The sequence below is a fragment of the Schistocerca piceifrons genome, chromosome 2 (genome assembly GCF_021461385.2).
Source record: "Schistocerca piceifrons isolate TAMUIC-IGC-003096 chromosome 2, iqSchPice1.1, whole genome shotgun sequence".
NCBI lineage: Eukaryota > Metazoa > Arthropoda > Insecta > Orthoptera > Acrididae > Schistocerca > Schistocerca piceifrons.
Window position 1 is genome coordinate 174,429,334 of NC_060139.1, and position 22,647 is coordinate 174,451,980.

A 22,647-nucleotide genomic window follows, 5' to 3' on the forward strand; every position below is an offset into this window, starting at 1 on the left:
CTTCAATGTCGATTCACTGATGAAAGAGTGTAATAGGAAGAATGACCTGGAAGTCTTGCTCGGTTCTTTCAATTTGACATTTGTCATTGATTTTCCTACTCGGGTAGTAAAGTACAGCAGCACATTGATAGATAACACTTTTATAGACCAAGATAAGTTTAAAAACATAAATTCTTGTCCTGTTGAGAATGGCCTCACTGATCATGGTGCTCAGCTAGTTACAGTACATGATATAGCTCCATTCAGTAATTCAAAACTACCCTCCAAAGTTGTGCATTCAATTTATGACTCAACAATTAGAAATTTCAGGGAAAATCTTCAGCAGTTAGACTTGGATGAGGTGTACAAGGAACCCCATGCTAATTTAAAATATAACTTATTTCATGATACACTTGTAAGATAATTTTAAAACTGTTTCCCCAAGAAAGTAGTTAAATCTAATTATAAGAAACCATGCAAAAAGCCTTGGCTTACTAAAAGAATAAAAATATCTTGTAACCACAAAATGGAACTGTATCTAACAACACGAAAGAGTAATGACCCAGAAACAGCCAAATATTATAAAAACTACTGTGCCACATTAAGAAAGGTTATTAAAAACCCCAGAAGCATGTGCATCATGTCTGGGATTAATACCTCTGATAACAAAATCAAAATAATTTGGAATATTATTACAAGGGAGACAGGGCAACCAAGAGTACAGGATGACGACATTACCATCAAAGCAAATGGAAACTTGACAAACAACAAACTGGAAGTCGAAAACATTTTGAATAATCATTTTTTAAATGTTGTAGAGGAAAGAGGATCTAAATGTTCATTAGAAGAAGCAAGGCAGTTAATGGAAGAGGCCCTACCCACACAATTTGATACAACTGAAATTCCACCCACCTCTCCTTCTGAAATTAGGAAGATAATAAGCTCTCTCAAGAATAAAAGCTCACATGGAATTGATGGCATTTCCAGCAAGATAATTAAAGCTTGTTCCCAAGAGATAAGTGGGATTCTTAGCCACATACATAATAGCTTTCTGAAGCAGGATATTTTCCCAGATAGACTGAAGTATGCCATTGTTAAACCACTGCATAAAAAAGAGGATACAATTGATGTCAACAACTACCGCCCAATCTCTCTTCTGACTGTCTTATCCAAAATTCTTGAAAAAATAATGTATTGTACAGTAGCTTCACACCTTTGTAAAAATAAAATTTTAACAAAATGTCAGCTTGGTTTCCAGAAAGGTTTATCAAAGGAAAAGGCTATATATACTTTCACTAATTAAATATTAAATGCTCTGAGTAACTGGAAGTCACCCGTTGGGATTTTTTGTGATCTCTCAAAGGCTTTTGATTGTGTAAATCATGGAATACCTCTAGATAAGCTCAAGTACTGTGGTATTAATGAGACAGCACTCAAATGGTTTAAATCATACCTAACTGGAAGAGTGCAGAAAGTTGAAATAAGCAGTTCACATAATATGCAAAAACAGGTGATTTCTCAAACTGAGGAACAATCAAGAAGGGGCAGCCACAAGGTTTGGTCTTGGGTCCTCTGCTGTTCTTAATATATATTAATGACTTGCCATTCTATATTCACGAAGATGCAAAGCTGGTGCTTTTTGCCGATGATACAAGTGTAGCTATCACACCCAACAGACAAGAATTAACTGATGCAATTGTGAACAATGTTTTTCACAAAATCATTAACTGGTTCTCTGCAAATGAGCTCTCATTAAACTTTGACAAAACGCAGTATACACAGTTCCACACAGTAAATGGAATGACACCATTAATAAATATAGACTTCGATCAGAAATCGGTAGCTAATGTAGAATATTCAAAATTTCTAGGTGTTTGCATTTATGAGGGGTTGAACTGGAAAAAAGCGCTGAAGATCTGCTGAAATGTTTGAGTTCGGCTACTTATACTATTAGGGTTGCAAATTTTGGTGATATACATCTCAGTAAATTAGCTTACCACACCTATTTTCATTCCCTGCTTTCGTATGGCATCAAATTCTGGGGTAACTCATCACAAAAATCTTTGGTCACTTACCTAATAGCATCAAAAGTCTGACAGATAGCCATATAGCATTTAAAAGGAAATCAAAAGAATTTCTGGATGGCAACTCCTTCTACTCATTAGATGAATTTTTGGGTATAGTAAGTGGGCAATTTCCTCACCCCCCCACCAAAAAAAAAGAAAAAAAATTAAGTGTCTGTAATATTCTGTGTAATGTTATATCTTGTATAGACACCTTTTATTAACCTGACACGTTCCACATCATTACGAAGTGTCGTATTCATGATGTATGGAACAAGTACTAATCTAATCTAAAATAGATTAGCTAAAACTAACAATAGTCATAAGTATATGGCAATTAAAATATATAACAAGTTGTCTAAGAATGTGTCAATCTAGCCTGACAAATTATTTAAGAAAATGTACATAACTTCTTGTTAACTAATCCATTCATTCATTAGAAGAATTTTTAGAAATGCCCAATATCAACTTAAATATGTAAAAATTTATTTTGTAAAATTAATAAGTTAAGTGAACTGACGAAGTCTATTGCATGTAATAATGCTGAATGACCAATAAAGACTCTAAATATGGAAGAATGCTGAAGATCAGATGTGTACATGGAGTAACTAATGAGAAGGTACTGGGTTGAACTTGGGGAAGTGGGGGGAGGGGGGGGGGGATTTATGGCACAACTTAACTAAGAGAAGGGACTGATCAATAGGACACACCATAAGGCATCATGGGATTGTCAGTTTGATAATGGCAGGAAAATTGGTCGAGTAAAAATTGCAGGGTGAGACCAAAGCTTGAAACACCCTAAGCAGATTCAAATGGATGTAGGTTGCATTAGTTATGCAGAGATGAGAAGCCTTCACAGGAGAGCTGCATCATACCCATCTTTGTACTGAAGACTACAACATGTTTTCATTTTAACTTTTTTCGAAACTGTGAAAAAATGAAAACTACTGTATATTATAGAGGTTCTCCTACCTATTTGTGTTAGCAACTGTATCATAAATATTGTTATGTTGATGGTGAAATACAAGAAAGCAAGTTTTACAGGTGTAGATATTTTCAAGCAACATCAAAACTAAGGTTTTGATGTTCAGTGACATTCAGTGAATGGCATACCAGTCATGTAAGTATGCTATTTTGGAGTCGAGTTTAAACATTTTAAAGTATTTTACAGTCATTTCATGTGAGGATATGTGACCTTCCACTTCTTTATACTAAAACTACATGGTATCTCTGAACAGTGTAAACAACTGGGGGGGCTGGAATAAATACTATTCAATAAACTTGTGTTCAGAAATGTATGGTTTCAGTGCTCAGATGGTAATTTTGACCCAATATAGTAACATTTCCATAATGACATGCTGTTATTCCCTATCCATATGTGACAATGTAGGATCTCCAAGGCATAGTGGACACCACCAAGCAGTACCAGTTCAGCCCCAGTGTGTTGGCACTGAACATGGGATCAGCCATCCTTCCATAATACTGCACAGGTAAGGCATATTTGCAATTCTTGTGAGCCATATGGCCTCTAATGATGGAAGAAATGCCTTTGTCAGTATGAAGGATCATATTTGAACTACATTACAATGGTCTGGACCAACTCAACCAATCCATAACAGAGGAAGATGTTCTTGAAACGCCATCTTACCACAATGCAGAAATACGCTGGTACACCACCATGCACACATGAACCTTCACAATTCCAAAGGCACTTCTTCAAACAAGAGACGCAATGTATCCTGTAGGAAGTGCACATAAACCTTGCAGTCAATAAAACAATTCTTTTTTCTTACTATAATTCGTGTATACTTTCATCAATTTATTTTATGAATATCTCATTTGAATTATAAGCTAATTACATAGATGCTGTTTGTTTGCTTTACCTTCCATTATGCTTTCTGCCAGAGCAGTAATAATGTGAGAGCTCAGGCGCTGTTCACCTGGTGAAATATTTATGTTATCTTTGTAACACTGATGAGCTACCAGGAGAGCTATTAGTGTGCATGCATTGCTTCCTGAAAAAGTACTTAACAGTTACTTTTCAATTTATGTTTCTTAAAACTTGACTTACATAATAAGAATACATGGAATAATTGTGTTATAGATCATCAATGAAGGCATGTACTCTAGTGTAGACATGACTTCATTTTTTAAATAAATATAAACTATGATTTTCCAATTGCTTGAAACAGATTACAAACTAGTGGGTTAATCTCTGAAACATTACTGAAAAATCATAGACATGGCCAGCAGCAGAGAAATGTACATTTGTATATGAAGAAACTTCTCATTTTTTCTGCCAAAATGTCACTGTGTTTGGAAAACTATTATTAAAACGATTATTTATGGTTAGTGCAAGTAGTATCTTATTATTGTGCCAGACATATTTAACCAGTAGTTTCATTTTCCTACTTTTCACTTCCCAAAGTGCTGTCTTCCCAATTTTCTTTTACTTAATATCTTATTCATTGTGTTCTGAGGTATCTACAGTGACCATAACTATCAAATGCACTGATTGCTGCATAGTTTACAAGAATGGAAAGAAATAAGTAATGTGTAGGAAAGATAAGAAGTACAGCAGAGATGAAAAGATAAGTCCATCAAATCTTTGAAGAAAGACAAAGTGAGGTGTGCTCATAAAATATGAGCTAAATAAATAGTTATTCATAGTAAAATAAAATGAGTCAAGTCACTCAATAGAGTAATAATTTAATGAAACTGTTAAACAAGGATTATAATGTAACTGGATAGATAAAGAATCTATTCACCAAGCATTGGCAGGAGAACACACATATAAAGGTATTACAGTTTGCAAGCTTTCAGAGCCAGTGGCTCCCTCTTCTGTCAGATGGGTTGAAGGGTAAGGAAGAGGGGTGAAGGAAAAGAACTGGCGAGATTTAGGAAAAGAGGTAGAGTACAGAAAAGTCACCCAGGACCACAGGTCGTCTCCTTACCAGATGGGATGTGAAGGAAAGGCTGACTGTTGGGACTGCACATATGAGATTTCTCCCTGACAATCAGTCTTCTCTTCTCATTCCATTGGGTGAGTCTCCACTGACCCAACGTTCTGGGAAACTTTTCCAAACTCCACCCATTTTCCTAAATATCACCAGCCCTTTTCCTTCACCCCTTTTTCTTCCCCTTCAACCCTTGTGCCAGGAGGAGCCACTGGCTCTGAAAGCTTGCAAACTATAATACCTTTTATATTGTGTTCTCCTGCCACCACTTGTTGAGTAGATTTTTTACGTATTCAATTACGTTATATTTCCAAAAATCGATTATTTTTGTTGCTAAACACTGAGAGGTGTAAAGAAAGAATAAAACCTTAAAATAACTTCACAACGAGAAGCGCTGATGTTTTAGAGCTAGCTTGTCCCTTTCCAAGGCACTGTGTAAAAACTGAAAGATGAATAGAATTTTTATGGGTGCTTGAGATAGGTCAAAATACAGGACACTTCTCCAGTGAAATTGATCTACCTCTTGCTAGTAAACTTGGTGAACCCTTCAAATATGTGATGTATACATGTTGTTTTATGCCACTAGCATCTTATAGATACTGTTGCTTAAGGAGGAATAAATGTATTTTGAAATTAGTCAACAGCACTTATTTTTGCCTCTGTGGTTGGGAGGAGCTTTCACATGGCAGGACTGATGACCTCATCAATCACAGTTTCATAACCCTAACTTTCAGCCACTGATCCTCCCATGAAATAAGGCACTGTGCCTCACAATGAGATAATTGCTTGTGCCACTGTAGGTACTGTGCAAACCTAATTGTCTCCTCTGTCAATTTGTTTTCATGAATTTCTGCAAGTCCTGACTCCCAGAACAAAGTCACCTCCTTCCCTAGAGATTGTGGGTGTGAGAGGGAGGAAGCCCTCGACAGGATGCACTGGTGGCTCAAATGAATGAAAGTGCATTAAGGGAACCGAAACAGGATTTGATAGCTTGACAAGATCATTTTGTTCATGATTCTTGAGATCATGATTGTGGAAAACCACATAGCAGCTAAAATTTTACCCTCGCATGGAACCATTACTGAAGATGGGGCAGAAGGTCACACCAGACATCAGTAAAGACTGATATTTGGTTCATGTTGGATTGTGCATATTACATATATTTTTGTTGATATAACAACAAAAACCATCAATTATTGACAAAATTATTTAATTAGATAGATAAAAAAATGCACTTGCCAAGTGGCACCAGAACACACACATCATTGGCAAGCTTTTGAAGCCATTGAATCCCTCTTCAGGCAGAAGGGTTGAAGGGGAAGGAAGAAGGGTGAAGGAAAAGAACTGGAGAGGTCTAGGAAAAGATAGATTTTGGGAAAGTCTCCCACAACCACAGATAAGGGGAGACTTACTGTATGGGATGAGAAGGAGAGACTGATCATTGGGGACTACATTGGACAAGATTTGAAAACCTGAGACCTTAAAGGTGGAAGACAGGGTAATATGCAAGACAGAAATTACTACTAAAAAATTGTGCATGAGTTAATAAGAGCGAAAAGGTAAGTGCATTGTACATAACAGAGATGGGAGGGAGGCAGTGAAAAATAGATGGAAAAGACAATATAAGAGGAAGAAAACTAAAGCAGAGTAAAGTAAAGAGTAGTTACAGTGAAGAAATACTGGGACAGAAGAAATTAACGTAAATTAAGGCCAGGAAGAAATTAACGTAAATTAAGGCCAGGTGGATGGTGAGAACCAAGGACTTGTTCTAGTGCTAGTTACCACCTACAGAGTTCTGAGAAAATGGTGTCTGGGTGAAGACTCCAGATAACATGTGTGGTGAAACAGGCGCTGAGACCGTGAATGTCAAGTTGTAGAGCATTTTGCTCTGTGTCATTTCACAGGTGGCTCTCCCTTTGATAGTATATGTTTTGCCAGTTACAGGGCTATTATAGGTGGAGGTAGGAGGGTGCTTAGGGTAAGTCTTGCAATGGGGATGGTCACAGGGGTAGGAGCCATACGGCAGGAAGATGGGTGCAGAAGGACCATAGGATCTGACAAGAATATTGTGGAGATTGGGAGGGCGACAGAAAAGATCTCATTTCAGGACATGATTTGAGGAAGTCATGGCCCTGTCGAAGTAGCTGATTAAAGGTTGGGACACACATGCCCGAACCGTGTCAGTGCCGAGACACGTCCGAGTATCGGCCGTCACCCGGACGACGAAATACATCATTAAAACAAATGTAGCGGGCCCCACTTGACCGGGCCATGCACGGGGAACGTCAACGGACCGGGGCCGGGCCGGGCGGGATTCGCCGTGTTTAATTTTTCACGTGACGGACACGGCCTGATGGTAGAATTGTCTTGTGAACTGTGCAACTGCGCAAGGCTGTTCTGTGTACAAAACATGGATGTGGAACGACTAATAGAAGAAGTTCATAAGTTTCCTGTTCTTTACGATCAGGGAAGTGAAACCTAAAGGAATATCGAGTACAAAGACAGAGTTTTTCATCAAGCTAAAAGAGGATTTTTTCAATTGTACAAGACTTTGAACTGAAGCAACTCTTGAATGACGTATCAGTCCATCAATTCACTCCATCATCCTCCAATTCCTCAGCAAAATCTGTTTCAACACCATATCCTTCACCTGTGGAAAACGAGTCAACAGAACCTACACAGCAGCTTTTGAATCTGCAAAGGGATTCCCACAATTCGTATATAAATAACCAAAGCGATCATCCTCCAAGTTCCCCTGCATCCTCATCAGCTTCAGAAACTAATTCACTGAATAGTCTTCATTTGTTTTTCTTAGGGTAGTAGAAATTTAACTATATTATTTAGTAACTTACGTATTTATCTTTCAATTACTAATGTAATAAAATAAAAATGCTGTCTTTAAAACTTCATATTTATTTGTGTTCTGTGTACTTTTCTTTAACCTACCTTAAAAAACAGCCAGTCGTTCTTTGGGTGAAACTGATACTCTCCAGAAAGTGTCGTATTTTGTCAGTCTTGGTTCTAGTTTCTTTAAAAGTTCACAGAAGGTGTACTGTGTCATCCTAAAATATTCATAAAACTTAGTCTCATCATCTATGAGATGATAAAATAATGTTCGAAACTCTCCCTGTACTGGTCTTGTTTTCCAGGCACTGTGGATCCACAATTTTTTCTTCCTGTTTGCCTTCGTTCTTTTTCCTCTTCGTCTAAAGCAAGTGCTATAAGTCCTAATTCACCATTACGAAAATTAGTGAACATGTTTTACAGCTTTCACAAACAGAAACACAGATCACTGCATCCGAGTCACAACAAGGAACAACAAAGACACGGACGCGCCCCGGTCATGTGTGGCCCCTGCAGGAACGGACCGGAGCACAGCCGTCACTCGTCCGACGCTCGGCCCTGACACGGCACGGACGTGTGTGTCCCGACCTTAAGACATTCCAGACCAGAATAACATTGAGTCACCAATGGTGTGCTCTGAAGCTGTTTTATGGAGGGATCAGCAGTAACAGGATTAGATGTGATGGCCCAGAAAATCTGCTTTTTAACTAGGCTGGTTGGGTAATTATGTGCAGTGAAGGCTGAGGTGAGAATGGTGGTGTATTGCTGTAAAGAGTCTGCATCCAGACAAATACATTTGCCTCAGATGCCAAGGCTGTATGGGAGGGAACTTTTGACATGGAAAGGACGGCAACTGTTAGAATGTAAGTACTGTTGTTTGTTGGTAGGTTTAATGTGGATGGAAGTATTTAGCTGGCCTTCAGTGAGGACAAGATCAACATCAAGGAAAGTGGCATGGTATTTGGAATAGGACCATGTGAAATTTAATTGGGAGAAGGTATTCAGAGACTCCAGGAATTTTAGAAGGTCAGCCTCCCCATGTGTCCATATGGTAAAGATGTCATCAATGTATCTAAATCAAACCAAGGGCTGATGAAGACTTATGAATCCCAGGAAAGTGCTCTCCAAGTGACCCATGAAAAGGTTGGCATAGGAAGAACCATCCTGGTTCCCATGGCCTTACCCCTGATCTGTTTGTATGTCTGCCCTCAGAGGTGAAGTAGTTGTATAAAGTTAATTAAGGTGAGCATGAAGGATGTCATAGGTTTGGAATCAGGTGAGCGCTGACTGAGAAAATGTTCAGCAACAGACAGACCATGTACATAGAGGATGTTGGTAAAGGGGGAGGTGGTATCAGTGGTGACTAGTGAGGTGTGTGGTGGGAGTGGGATGGACACAGATTTCACACAATCTAGGAAATGGTTGGTATCTTTGACGTAGGAGGGGAGTCTTTGAACTACAGGTTGCAGGTGTAGATCAACTAAGGCAGATATATGTTCAGCAGGTGCTTTGAAGCCAGCAGCTATAGGATGGCCAGGATGATTGGGTTTGTGGATCTTAGGAAGAAGGTAAAAGGTGGGGGTGGGTGGTTTGGGTGGGATGAGAAGGTCTATGGATTGAGGTGGTAGTCCTTGAGAGGGGGACTGCAGGTCAGTTTGAAAGACAGGGATGGGATCTTGATGGCAGACACTGTATGTAGATGTATGAGACAGCTGGCATAGACCTTCACTAACATACTCCTTTCAGTTAATTACTACAGTGGTAGATCCTTCGTCTGCTGGGAGGATAATGATGGAGTCATCAGCTTTTAGGGAACGTAGGGTCATGTTGTAGGGACCTGAGGAAGGGTTGTGAAGCAATGCTGGATGTGAGGAATTCTTGGAAGGCTTGTAAGGGATGATTTTGAGATAGTGGTGATGGATCAAGTTCTGATCATGGTCTGAACTGTTCAGGCAGGGTTTAATGTCAGGTTTACTGTTGGAAAGGTTTTGGGGTTGGGTGACAAAATGATATTTCCAAAGGATAATATATGTGAAGGAAAGTAGGTCCTTCACGAAAGTAGCATGATCAAATGCAGGTATAGGGCTGAAAGTGAGGCCCTCAGATAACACAGATAATTCAGGAGGGTAGAGTGCTTTAGATGAGAGGTTAAGGACAATGTACTGTTGTGACTGGTTCTTGGGGTTATGGGTTATTCTTCGTCTGGGAGGCAAAGGTGAAAGCTGTGGGGTTTAGTAGTAGTAGTGGATCTCTTTTTACAATGATATAGGACATGTCAAAGTATTTACAAGTTTAGACCAATTTAAAATAAGCAAATTCATATAAACATTTATTTACAGACTTCTAATTAGAGACAATCATTAGATTTATTCCTGGTATACAGTACCCTTTTTTTTTTTTTTTTTTTTTACAAGTAACTTATTAAATAATGTAATGCCACACTGTTCACTCATATCTCACTATCAGTCACTGCACACACTATACACACAATGTTTCAGCACATCACTCACTACACACACACACACACACACACACACACACACACACACACACACACTTTGGTGATCTCTGGGCCATTTTCTGTACCACAACTTCCCATTTGCTATCCTGAAAAACTGAGTCAGCATCCCTCCATATGCTGAGCTCAGAAAGAGGAAGAGGTGTTATTATTGTGCTATGCATAGCTTGGGGGTAAGTATTACTAGAAAGGAAAACAAAAGAAAAAAAAAACACAAAGTGAAGGTGTTTTATAATCATTATTATTATTATTTATTTGTATAACATTTTTTTATCAAACCACTACTCTGTTTTATCTAAGTAATCCTTCAATGTATAAAATGTATTGCATCACAGGTACTTTTTAGCTGCCTTTTTAGATAAGTGTATTTTTGCAGTTTCTTTAATCTCTTTTGGTAATTTATTGTACAGTTTTATTCCTTGGTAGAAAATTCTGTTTTGAGTTTCATGTTTATTTTTTATTGGCAAATGTAAGTTGAGTCTATCTACATCTACATCTACATCCATACTCCACAAGCCACCTGACGGTGTGTGGCGGAGGGTACCCTGAGTACCTCTATCAGTTCTCCCTTCTATTCCAGTCTTGTATTGTTCGTGGAAAGAAGGATTGTCTGTATGCTTCTGTGTGGGCTCTAATCTCTCTGATTTTATCCTCATGGTCTCTTCGCGAGATATACGTAGGAGGGAGCAATATACTGCTGGACTCTTTGGTGAAGGTATGTTCTCGAAACTTTAACAAAAGCCCGTACCGAGCTACTGAGCGTCTCTCCTGCAGAGTCTTCCACTGGAGTTTATCCATCATCTCCGTAACGCTTTCACGATTACTAAATGATCCTGTAACGAAGCACGCTGCTCTCGGTTGGATCTTCTCTATCTCTTCTATCAACCCTATCTGGTACGGATCACACACCACTGAGCAGTATTCAAGCAGTGGGTGAACAAGCATACTGTAACCTACTTCCTTTGTTTTCGGATTGCATTTCCTTAGAATTCTTCCAATGAATCTCAGTCTGGCATCTGTTTTACCGACGATCAACTTTATATGATCATTCCATTTTAAATCACTCCTAATGCATACTCCCAGATAATTTATGGAATTAACTGCTTCCAGTTGCTGACCTGCTATTTTGTAGCTAAATGATAAGGGATCTATCTTTCTATGTATTCGCAGCACATTACACTTGTCTACATTGAGATTCAATTGCCATTCCCTGCACCATGCGTCAATTCGCTGCAGATCCTCCTGCATTTCAGTACAATTATCCATTGTTACAACCTCTCGATGCACCACAGCATCATCTGCAAATAGCCTAAGTGAACTTCCGATGTCATCCACCAGGTCATTTATGTATATTGTGAACAGCAATGGTCCCATGACACTCCCCTGTGGCACACCTGAAATCACTCTTACTTCGGAAGACTTCTCTCCACTGAGAATGACATGCTGTGTTCTGTTAGCTAGGAACTCCTCAATCCAATCACACAATTGGTCTGATAGTCCATATGCTCTTACTTTGTTCATTAAACGACTGTGGGGAACTGTATCGAATGCCTTGCGGAAGTCAAGAAACACGGCATCTACCTGTGAACCCGTGTCTATGGCCCTCTGAGTCTCGTGGACAAATAGCGTGAGCTGGGTTTCACATGACCGTCTTTTTCGAAACCCATGCTGATTCCTACAGAGTAGGTTTCTTGTCTCCAGGAAAGACATTATACTTGAACATAATACGTGTTCCAAAATTCTACAACTGATCGACGTTAGAGATATAGGTCTATAGTTCTGCACATCTGTTTGACGTCTCTTCTTGAAAACGGGGATGACCTGTGCCCTTTTCCAATCCATTGGAACGCTATGCTCTTCTAGAGACCTATGGTACACCGCTGCAAGAAGGGGGGAAAGTTCCTTCGCGTACTCTGTTGTTGCATGGTCATGCACAGAGAAGTTTGTGCAGTAATTACCAATGTTATTTTTGATGTGTACAACTGATGTAAATGTATTCACATGGAACAGTTAAAATCCCCAGTGTTTTGAACAGATCGTTACAATGAGCTTGACTAGTATTTTTGGTTATTATTCTTATGGCTCTTTTTTGGAGTTTGAAAATTGTGTTCATATTTTGTGCATTTGTTCCCCAAAAAAGAATGCCATAGCTAAGAATTGAGTGTACATAAGAATAATATGTAACTAAAAGGCACTACATGTTACACACTGATGATAGGATTCGAAGGGCATAACATGCTGATGACATTCTGTTTATAAGTACCATTGTGTGTTCGCACCATTTCAACTGAGAATCGATATTCATTGCTAGAAATTTTGCATTTGTTACACAGTCTATAGAGGTGCCATCTACATTTAATTTAACATTGTCATTTTCCTCTTCAAACTAAAATTCATGGCATTAGTTTTCTTTATGTTCAATGTCACTTTTTTGCTTACTGACCAGTCATAAACTTCCTCGAGAGTTTCATTTGCTTTCTTGGCAAGGAGTTCTCTTGTTTTCTCAGTAACTATAATGAGTAACACTACTGGGAAAGTCACTGATGTATATCAGGAATAGTATTGGTCTTAATATGCTACCTTGCGGAACCCCTATAGTAATGTATTTCAGTTCTGATAAGTGTTTTACTAAATGTTTGGATCTATTTGAAGTATGTGTTATCCCTACTCTTTGTACCCTATCTACTAGGTATGATCAAAACCAGTCATTGGCTACCCCTCTTATTCCTAATGCTTCTACTTTATTTAATAGAATCTTGTGGTTGACTTTACCAAACACTTTAGAAAGATCCAAAAAATATGCCTGTGACACACTCATCTTTATCAAGAGCATCAAGTACAACTTTTGTGAATTCTACTATGGCTGACTTCAGAAACCAAACTGTGATTCGATTTAAGGAGGTTGGGCAAGCTTGGTTTGTAGGAGAGGATTGGTGGTTGATGGTGGGATAGCTTTCTGAGGTGAAGTCTGGCATGCTGTTGCAGTCTGAAGTTGGCTTGTTGGCTTTGTGGATGATACCATCCAAGGAAACATGAGGGGAAGATAACTGCAGAATTTTATATAAGGAGAGAAGTCTGGTAGAGCGGAAATTTGCTGATGATAGATACAGGTCACAGATTAGCTGTGCAAGGGCAAGAGAGTGCTGTATTTGAAACTGCAAAAGAGCCTGGTGTAGGGTAGGACTGCATCCAGAAATACCAACTTTCAATGTTAGGCCTTTTGGAGTAACTCCTAGGGACAAGCAGATTTCATGAAACAGAATGTGGGACCTTAAGTTTTGCTACTGCAAAGGCATGTTTTCGAAAAGAACAGATGTAATGTGATATGGGATTCACCATGGCAAGAGAGGACAGCTTGGAGAGTTAAAAATCATGAGAGCGGGGAAACAGAGGGTGGAAAAGATAGAAAAATGGAAGAAAAGGCAAGGAAAAAGGCAGAAAAATTAGAAAAAGTCATACGGAAATCGTTAATAAGAGGTAATGAGTGTGCAATCTATATGGTACCCAAAATGATAAATGAAAAAATCGATTAGGACAGTCATGAAAACAGAGGAAATTTTGGAAACTGAGTATCTGTGTGTTCTGTCACTGCTTGGTGAGTAGATTTTTTTATCTATCCTGTTAAATATATTTTTGTTGGTTTTGTGTGGTTTGTGGAGGTCAACAAAATGGGCATGTGACAAATCAGATGGAATGTTGACAATGCCAAAGTAGACAAGAGTCTGTAGACATATTCATTCCGAGGAGCTGCCATCTGATGTTTAAAGGAGGCTAAAAGCTTTGGCATAGATTCTAGGAGAATGATTGCTCTGTATACACATGCAGTCAGCCTAATCGTGTCATGCTGGATAACAAATATACAGTGACAAAAAAAAATCACGACATCAAAAAATAATTAATGTAGAATAATTAAATTTCAGGAATACATTTGTCTAGGTTACATATTTAAGTGATTAATGTTGCTAGATACAGGTTAATGTAATTGTGAGATAAGACATTACAAATGTGAAATGCTGGTACATTAATAACTAGTATAACCACCATAATGTTAAATGCAAACCTGCATGCATTCTGTTGTGCAGGTGCCGGATGTTGGTTTGTGGGATGGAGTTCCATGCCTGTTGCAATTGGTTGGTCAATACAAAGTTGGTCAATGCTGTTTGTGTCATTTGATAAGTGTCCCATATATAGCCAACTGGAGACAATCCTGGTGATTAAACAGGCCGAAGCATCATGTTGATACTCTGTAGAGCATGTTGGCTTACAACAGCAGTATGTGGATGAGCATTATCCTGTTGAAAAACACCTGCTGTAATGCTTTTCATGAATGGCAATACAGCAGGTCGGATCACCAGATTGACTTACAAATTTGCAGTCAGTGTGCATGGGATAGCCACATGTCCATTACTGGCACTGAGACAGAACCAGCTTTCATCAGAAAACACAACAGATCTCCACCCTCCCCTCCAATGAGCTCTTGCCTGACACCACTGAAGTCACAAATGGTGTTGGTTTAAGACCAGTAGAATGGACGCTACAGTCTGTCTGGCTGACAGCTGTCCTTGAAGTAACCAATTTTTAACAGTTTGTTTTGCCACTGTCATACCAACTGTGGCTCCAGTTGCCACTGTAGATGTAGTATGATGCGCTTGAGGCATATGCCAAACATGATGGTCTTTCCTCTTGTTCGCACCACATGGCTGCCAGGGCCTGGTCTTCTTGCAGCCATACATTGTTCTAACAGCCACTGCCATCAATCGTTTACAGTGACTATCTTCATGCCAAGTCTTTCTGCAGTACTGCAGAAGGAACATCCAGTTCCTCGTAGCCCTGTTACACTATCTCATTCAAACTCAGTGAAGTATTGATAATGGTGTACTTGTTGCCTTAAAGACAATCATGACTAACATGAACTCACTATGTTCAATTTCAAAGGTAACTAACACTTGTGACCATTACAGCGTGTATTTAAAGCAAATATAATTTGGATTCTCATAGTGGCACTGTTAGCGCCACTCTTATGTGACTAGTGCAAAATTTGAATAGATATCATCTTTCATAATGAGATTTTCACCATGCAATGGAGTGTGCGCTTATATGAAACTTCCTGGCAGATTAAAACTGTGTGCTGGACTGAGGCTTGAACTCGGGACTGTTGCCTTTCGCGGGCAAGTGCTCTACCAACTGAGCTACACAAGCACGACTTACACCCCGTCCGCACAGCTTCACTTCTGCCAATATCTCGTCTCCTACCTTCCAAACTTTACAGAAGCTCTCCTGCAAACCTAGCAGAATGCAGAGTGAAAATCTCATTCTGGCAACATCCCCCAGGCTGTGGCTAAGCCATGTCTCCACAATATCCTTTCTTTCAAGAGTGCTAGTTCTGCAAGTTTCGCAGGAGAACTTCTGTAAAGTTTGGAAGGTAGGAGAAGAGGTACTGGCAGAAGTGAAGCTGTGAGGACGGGGTGTGAGTTGTGCTTGGATAGCTCAGTTGGTAGAGCACTTGCCCACGAAAGGCAAAGAACCTGAGTTCGAGTCTCGGTCCAGCACACAGTTTTAATCCGCCAGGAAGTTTCATCATCTTTCATGACTGCTTTCACGGGTTGCCTTGCCTTTGATTAGATAGGTGATGCTTGTGACCCCTGCCCATGGAACCTACACAATATCCTCATCCATTCTAACTCTATCTCTTCTCCTAACCCCATTGTCTCATGGTTCATATCCTTGTAATAAACCTGCAAGACCTGCCCATAAATCCTCCCACCACCATCTACTCCAGCACAGTCACATAATGTTGTCATTATTGTCATTATTCCATGCTGGATTTCCCATTGTTTATTACAAATAATTTGTGACTCAGATAATTTAATATCCTAACACTTTGAGGGATATATTCTTGAGGACACTAAAACCTTAGTAGCAAGAGGGTTTGTAGTGATTTGGAAGGCCCATTAAATCTCTTACAGTCATTCACTCTCAAAGCATTTTCACTTATGACCAGAGTTGGTGGGGATCAGCACCTAATCATAGACAATATGATATCGTAACAATATTATGGAAAGTAAAGTTGCTGCTCCCCATATAGTGGAGATGATGAGTCACAGATAGGCACAACAAAAAGACTGTTCCAAATAAGAATTTCAGCCCGTAAGGCCTTTGTCAAAACACACACACACACACACACACACACACACACATACACACACACACACGACTGCAGTCTACGGCAACTATAGCCACACTGCGAGCAGCAGCACCAGTGCATGATGGGAGTGGTGACTGGGTGGGGGTAAGGAGGAGGCTGCAGTGGGGAGTGGGAGGTGTAGTAGGGTAGGGGTGGTGGACAGTGCAGTACTGCTAGGGAGCATGCAAGGATGAAGTAGAGAGGATAGGAAAGCTATGTGCAGAGTCAGGAGGTTAGATGGAGGGCAAGGGAGAGGTCGGGAGAGGGGTTGAAGAAAAGGCGATAAGTAAAAAGACTGGGTGTGATGGTGGAATGAGGTTTTTATAGTGCTGGAATTGGAACAGGGAGGCTGGATGAATGGAACAATGACTAACGAAGGTTAAGGCCAAGAGGGTTATGAGAACGTAGGATATATTGCAGGGAAAGTTCCCACCTGCACAATTCAGAAAAGCTGGTGTTGGTAGGAAGGATCCATATGGCACAGGCTGTGAAGCAGTCATTGAAATGAAGGATGTCATGTTTGGCAGCGTGCTCAGCAACCAGATAGTCCACTTTTTTCTTGGTCACAGTTTATCGGTGTTCAGTCATGTGGACAGACAGCTTGTTGGCTTTCATGCCCACACAGAATGCAGCACAGTGGTTGCAACTTAGCTTGTAGATCACATGACTGGTTTCACAGGTAGCTCTGCCTTTGATGGGAAAGATGATGTTTGTGATTGGACTGGAGTATGTGGTGGTTTATTTATTTATTTCTTGTTCCGGTGATCTATGTTGTGACAGTATCACAGGATATGGAACGTGTTGGAGATCTGTGGTAGCACATATAAAAAAAAGAAAAAAGATTTCATACTACAGAAAACAGTAACTTAGGTTCTACTACAGAAATTCAATTTTGAGAGATAAATAAATATTACAAAATAATTAATGATGTGAATATAATAGAGGGAAACATTTCACATGGGAAAAATATATCTAAAAACAAAGATGATGTAACTTACCAAACGAAAGCATTGGTATGTTGATAGAGACACAAACAAACAGAAACACACACACAAAATTCGAGCTTTCGCAACTCACGGTTGCTTCATCAGGAAAGAGTGAAGGAGAGGGAAAGACAAAAGGATGTGGGTTTCAAGGTAGAGGGTAAGGAGTCATTCCAATCCGGGGAGCGGAAAGACTTACCTTAGGGGGAAAAAAGGACAGGTATACACTCGCACACACACACATATCCATCCGCACATATACGGACACAAACAGACATATGTAAAGGCAAAGAGTTTGGGCAGAGATGTCAGTCGAGGCGGAAGTACAGAGGCAAAGATGTTGTTGAATGATAGGTGAAGTATAAGCGGCAGCAACTTGAAATTAGTGGAGGTTGAGGCCTGGTGGGTAACGGGAAGAGAGGATATATTGAAGGGCAAGTTCTGATAGGTTGGTGTTAGTGGGAAGTATCCAGATAACCCGGATGGTGTAACACTGTGCCAAGATGTGCTGGCCGTGCACCAAGGCATGTTTAGCCACAGGGTGATCCTCCTTATCAACAAACACTGTCTGCCTGTGTCCATTCATGTGAATGGACAGTTTGTTGCTGGTCATTCCCACATAGAAAGCTTCACAGTGTAGGCAGGTCAGTTGGTAAATCACATGGGTGCTTTCACACGTGGCTCTGCCTTTGATCATGTACACCTTCCGGGTTACAGGACTGGAGTAGGTGGTGGTGGGAGGGCAAATAATTAGTGTTACAGAAAATAAATATTGCAAAATATGTGTTTACAATAAACAACAGTCAGGATTACAAATGTAGATTTGGGCACATATTTGCATCTAGCGATACAAGAAATGCTAAACATTGTAGTTCAGGAACTCTTCTATTGTATAAAATGATCCTTCTAATAGGAACTGCCTTAAAGTTTTTTTAAACAAGAGCTCATCTTCTACCAAACACTTAATTCTTGAAGGGAGGGTGTTAAAAATCTTACAGCCAGTGAAATGGACTCCTTTCATACTTAGATTTGCCTGTTCATAGTGGATATCATGTTTTCTTCTCGTCTATAGACTATGATACTCACTGTTCAGTTTAAAAAATGGATTTTTCTTTCCTTATGAAGCACATCAAAGAGAATATATGTAAGGATTCCAAGTTTCTTAAAAAGATTCCTGCATGTGGCTCTAGGATGGACCCCACACATGATTCTTATGGCCCTTGTTTGTACACACAGTACTTTTTTAGCCAATGACTGTTTACCCGAAAATATCATTCCATATGCCCTAATGGCATGAAAATAACCATAATAGGCTGGCTTCATGGTTTCCATATTTCTAGAAGAAGAAACAATGTATAATGCGTAAGTTGCTGAACTCAATCTTTTGCATTGATCCAGGATGTGGCTTGACCAGTTCAGTTTGCTGTCAATATGCAAGCCTAGGTATTTTGAGGTATGCATCCTGGTTATCACCTGCTCACCTATTTTTACTACTATTTCTTCATCTTTGAATGTTGTGTGGAACTGAACGTAGTTTGTTTTAGTGTAATTTAATGAAAGACCATATTAAACCAGTTCACTGTTTTACTTAAAACCTTATTTGCTGTTTCCTCAAGTTTATGTTCTTAATTACCAATAAGTAGTGTAGTGTCATCAGCAAAAATGGTGAACCTACAGTATTTCGTACAGGGAGGCAGATCATTTATAAAGATAATAAAAAGCAGGGGGCTCAGAACTGAGCCTTGGAGCACTCCACACATGATGGTAGCCCATTCTGAAGATAATGGGACTCCATTTTGACTATCCACTACAACTTTCTGTTTCCTGTTTGACAGGTACATGTCAATCCCTGAAGAACCACTTATACCGAGATGTGCAGCTTTTTGTAAAAGAATCTGGTGACTGACACAGTCAAATACTTTTGTTAGGTCACAAAAATCCCAGCCACCTTTAGTTTTTTGTTGATAGATTCCAAGACTCTGACAGAAAATGCAAATATTGCATATTCTGTTGACAAACCTTTCTAAATACAAACTGACTTTCGCTGAGGATATTTTGATGCCTGAGATGCTTAACTATCCTGGCATGTATTAGTTTCTCTAAAACCTTTGACAAACTTGTCAGTAGTGATATTGGCTGATAGTTAAAAACAGCATCCATCTTATCACCCTTCTTATACATTAGTTTTACAACTGCATACTTAAGCCTCTCAGGAACTATTCCTTGCTTAAGTGATGCATCAAAAATGTGGCAAAGGACTTTACTTACATGGCTGCAGAAGTATTTTAATAATTTGTTAGAAATATCGGCAATCCCAGTAGAGATTTTACTTTTCGGAGATTTAACAACTCTTTCAATTTCTTGAACAGTGACTGTTGTTACCTTCATGTGTTGTACTGAGCTAGGTATTCTGGCTTTCAAAAGATTGATGGCTTGGTTCATGGAGCCTTGTAAACCGATTTTTTCTATTACTGTTAACAAATGTTTGTTTAATGTGTCTGCAACTATTTTTGAATTGCTAACAATATGACCCTCACTTTTTATTTGAATATTTTCACTACAAACTGAATTTTTCCTTGTTTCCTTCTTTACAAAATTGCAAATAGTTTTTACTTTAGTGCTCAAGTAATCAATTTCTGTCTTCAAGCACATGTTCTTGGCTGCTTGTATGGTCTTATTCAGAACTTTATTGTGGGGTTTATAGTGCATATTTCTAGTGGGATCATTTGATCTCTTGGCTGCTGCATATAGTTCTCTTCTTGTTTTACAATAAATTTTGATGCCTTTAATAATCCAAGGCTTGTCTCCAGGTTTTCTCTCACTGATTTTTTTTGGAAAGGTTTCTTCAAATAGATTTGTAACTTCTTTGATAAATATATTAAATTTTGAGTTTACGTCAATTGCAACATATACAGGTGACCAGTCCGCTAGTTGTAATTGCTAATTAAAGCTTTCAATGGTGTGTTTGTTTATAATCCTAAAGTTTTTCCAGGTGAAATTTTCTTTCCTTTGTACATTTATTTGGTTTAGAGTGAGGAATTGCCCTTCATGACCAGAGAGGCCATTTATAATATTTTTCACAGTTAAATTATTGTAAATATCCTTATTTACAAATACATTATCTATTAAAGTGCTAGAACCAGCTGTTACTCTAGTCGGAGTGTCCACCACTGGTACTAAGTTGTAATAGTACATCAGGTGTTCAAAGTCTGTTTTGTTTCTATTTTCTGTCAAGAAGTCCACATCGAAGTCACCCATAACAACGGTTGATTCAGTTTAAGGACAGAAGTGAGTCTATTTGTCTCAGAAATACATTCAGATTTCCAGCACGTGTCCTGTAAATAGCCAGTACAATAACTGTTGCACTATCTGCTCTTAACTCAGTGGCACACACCTCAAAATGCTCTTCGTCACAGTATTTGCTTAAATCTAGAGATTTATTCACTACATTGTTTTTTACAAATATTGCAACTCCACCTTTTCTCGTAATAGATCTACAGTAATGTGCAGCTAAACTAAAGTTCTAAATTTGCAGCCTGTGGATTCTACTCCTAACATGATGTTCTGAGAAACACAGTATATCAGGCTCACTTTCACACTCATCTTTTAAATTTATTAATAAATGGTCCCTCTTATTCTTGAGACTACATATATTTTTGTGGAATTAAGACAAAGTTTGATTTTTGCTCACCACTGCATTTGCATGATGTTTGTTAGGAGTGGCTTTTTCCAGTACACTAGTTGATAGTATTGCTTGAGGTGGGAAGACTCATATTGAACACACGAGAGACATGTTTCACGCAACGAATCTTTTTCTCTCATGTTACTCGCCATAAAAAATGCTGGGTTTACTTTCTGTTGTGTGTAGGATGGGCAACAGTTTCTGCTGAATGTGTTGATGTTTCAGCTGTTGGTCCTGCCACTGATGATTTTGCTGCTTTTGATGATGCTGCTTCTTCTGCTGCTGAGACTGGTCTCATACCAGTAAATGAAATTTTGCTTTTTGCTCTATTCCTGTTTGCAATGATTTCATTTATCATTTTACGCACAAAGTTTCTTCCTTCGTAATACAGATGCATCCCGTGTCTGGTATGCTGACATCTGTCCAATTTGCCTGTATCAAGGATGCTACATTTCCCAAACAAAGAACACATTTGTTTTATTTTAATGTTAGTTTTTCAAATTTCTTTGTTGACACAAGAGAGATACAAAAGATCATATCTGTGTGGTAAAATTGCAACTATTGTATTTTGATGTTTATTGCATTCCAGGAACTTTAGTTTCATTAGGCAGTTATTTGCTTCAATTTTTGCAATATCATTTGCACCCACTATACACACAATCTAGTCATTTTTCCCCGACATTTTATCGTGTAAGTTGACACCAATACTGTTTTTCGTTGTTGCTCCTGGTTTCACAATACCTGTTGTGTCGTATTTTTTGTTTCCTTCGAAAAGTCTCGTCATGTTTTTGCCATGACTGTCCGTTAAAAATAATACACTACTTTCATGTTTGCACTGTTGTAGGCCTACTTTTTTGTTGATATTGTCTTTCTCATTCGTCCCATTACTTCACGCAAAAGATGGTATGCTCAGTTTCTCACCGTCACTGTTTGCCTTAATTCTGAACTTAGAGCCTGTATCACCATTCTGTTGATAAGGTTTGTTCCAAAGTTCATGATCCCTTACCAATGTTAGGCCTAAATCCACCTCTTCACTCACAGAAAGAACATGAAATTTGTTTTTAACCGCCAACTGTTTGGTGTTTTCACTACCCAGTGATGTTTTCGTATTTACATCTCTGTTTTTATATTGTATTTTTGTCTACTCATTAGAGTTTTTCTGTGGAAGAGAAATTGACTTTTGTTTGACTAATGGCTCACTTATTTCTTTTTGAAGTTTAGACATCTCACTATTCAATACACTGATGATTTGCTGAAGGCTAGAAATATGCTCATTTAGCTTCATAATTTCGTCCCTACAATTTACACACACTGTATTTTCGTTTTTCGCAAGAACACCACTCACTTGTACATACAATGTCTCCGCCATCTAGAAAATTGTGGTCTGAGGGCGTATGGGACAGGCCTGCATCTAGGTCTATTACAGGGGTATGAGCC

General features: G+C 39.0%; 1 protein-coding gene across 1 annotated transcript in view; it reads right to left on the reverse strand.

The window, feature by feature from the left end:
- LOC124775224 overlaps positions 1-21,994 on the reverse strand; it is a 71,047-nt gene extending 49,053 nt beyond the window's left edge. Inside the window, exons 1-2 of the mRNA XM_047250062.1 lie at positions 21,919-21,994; positions 3,926-4,057 (exon numbers count right to left, since the gene is read on the reverse strand). Coding sequence (XP_047106018.1) covers positions 3,926-4,057; positions 21,919-21,994 — 208 coding nt within the window. The remainder of the gene's footprint in view (positions 1-3,925; positions 4,058-21,918) is intronic.
- Between the last annotated feature and the right edge of the window lie 653 nt (positions 21,995-22,647).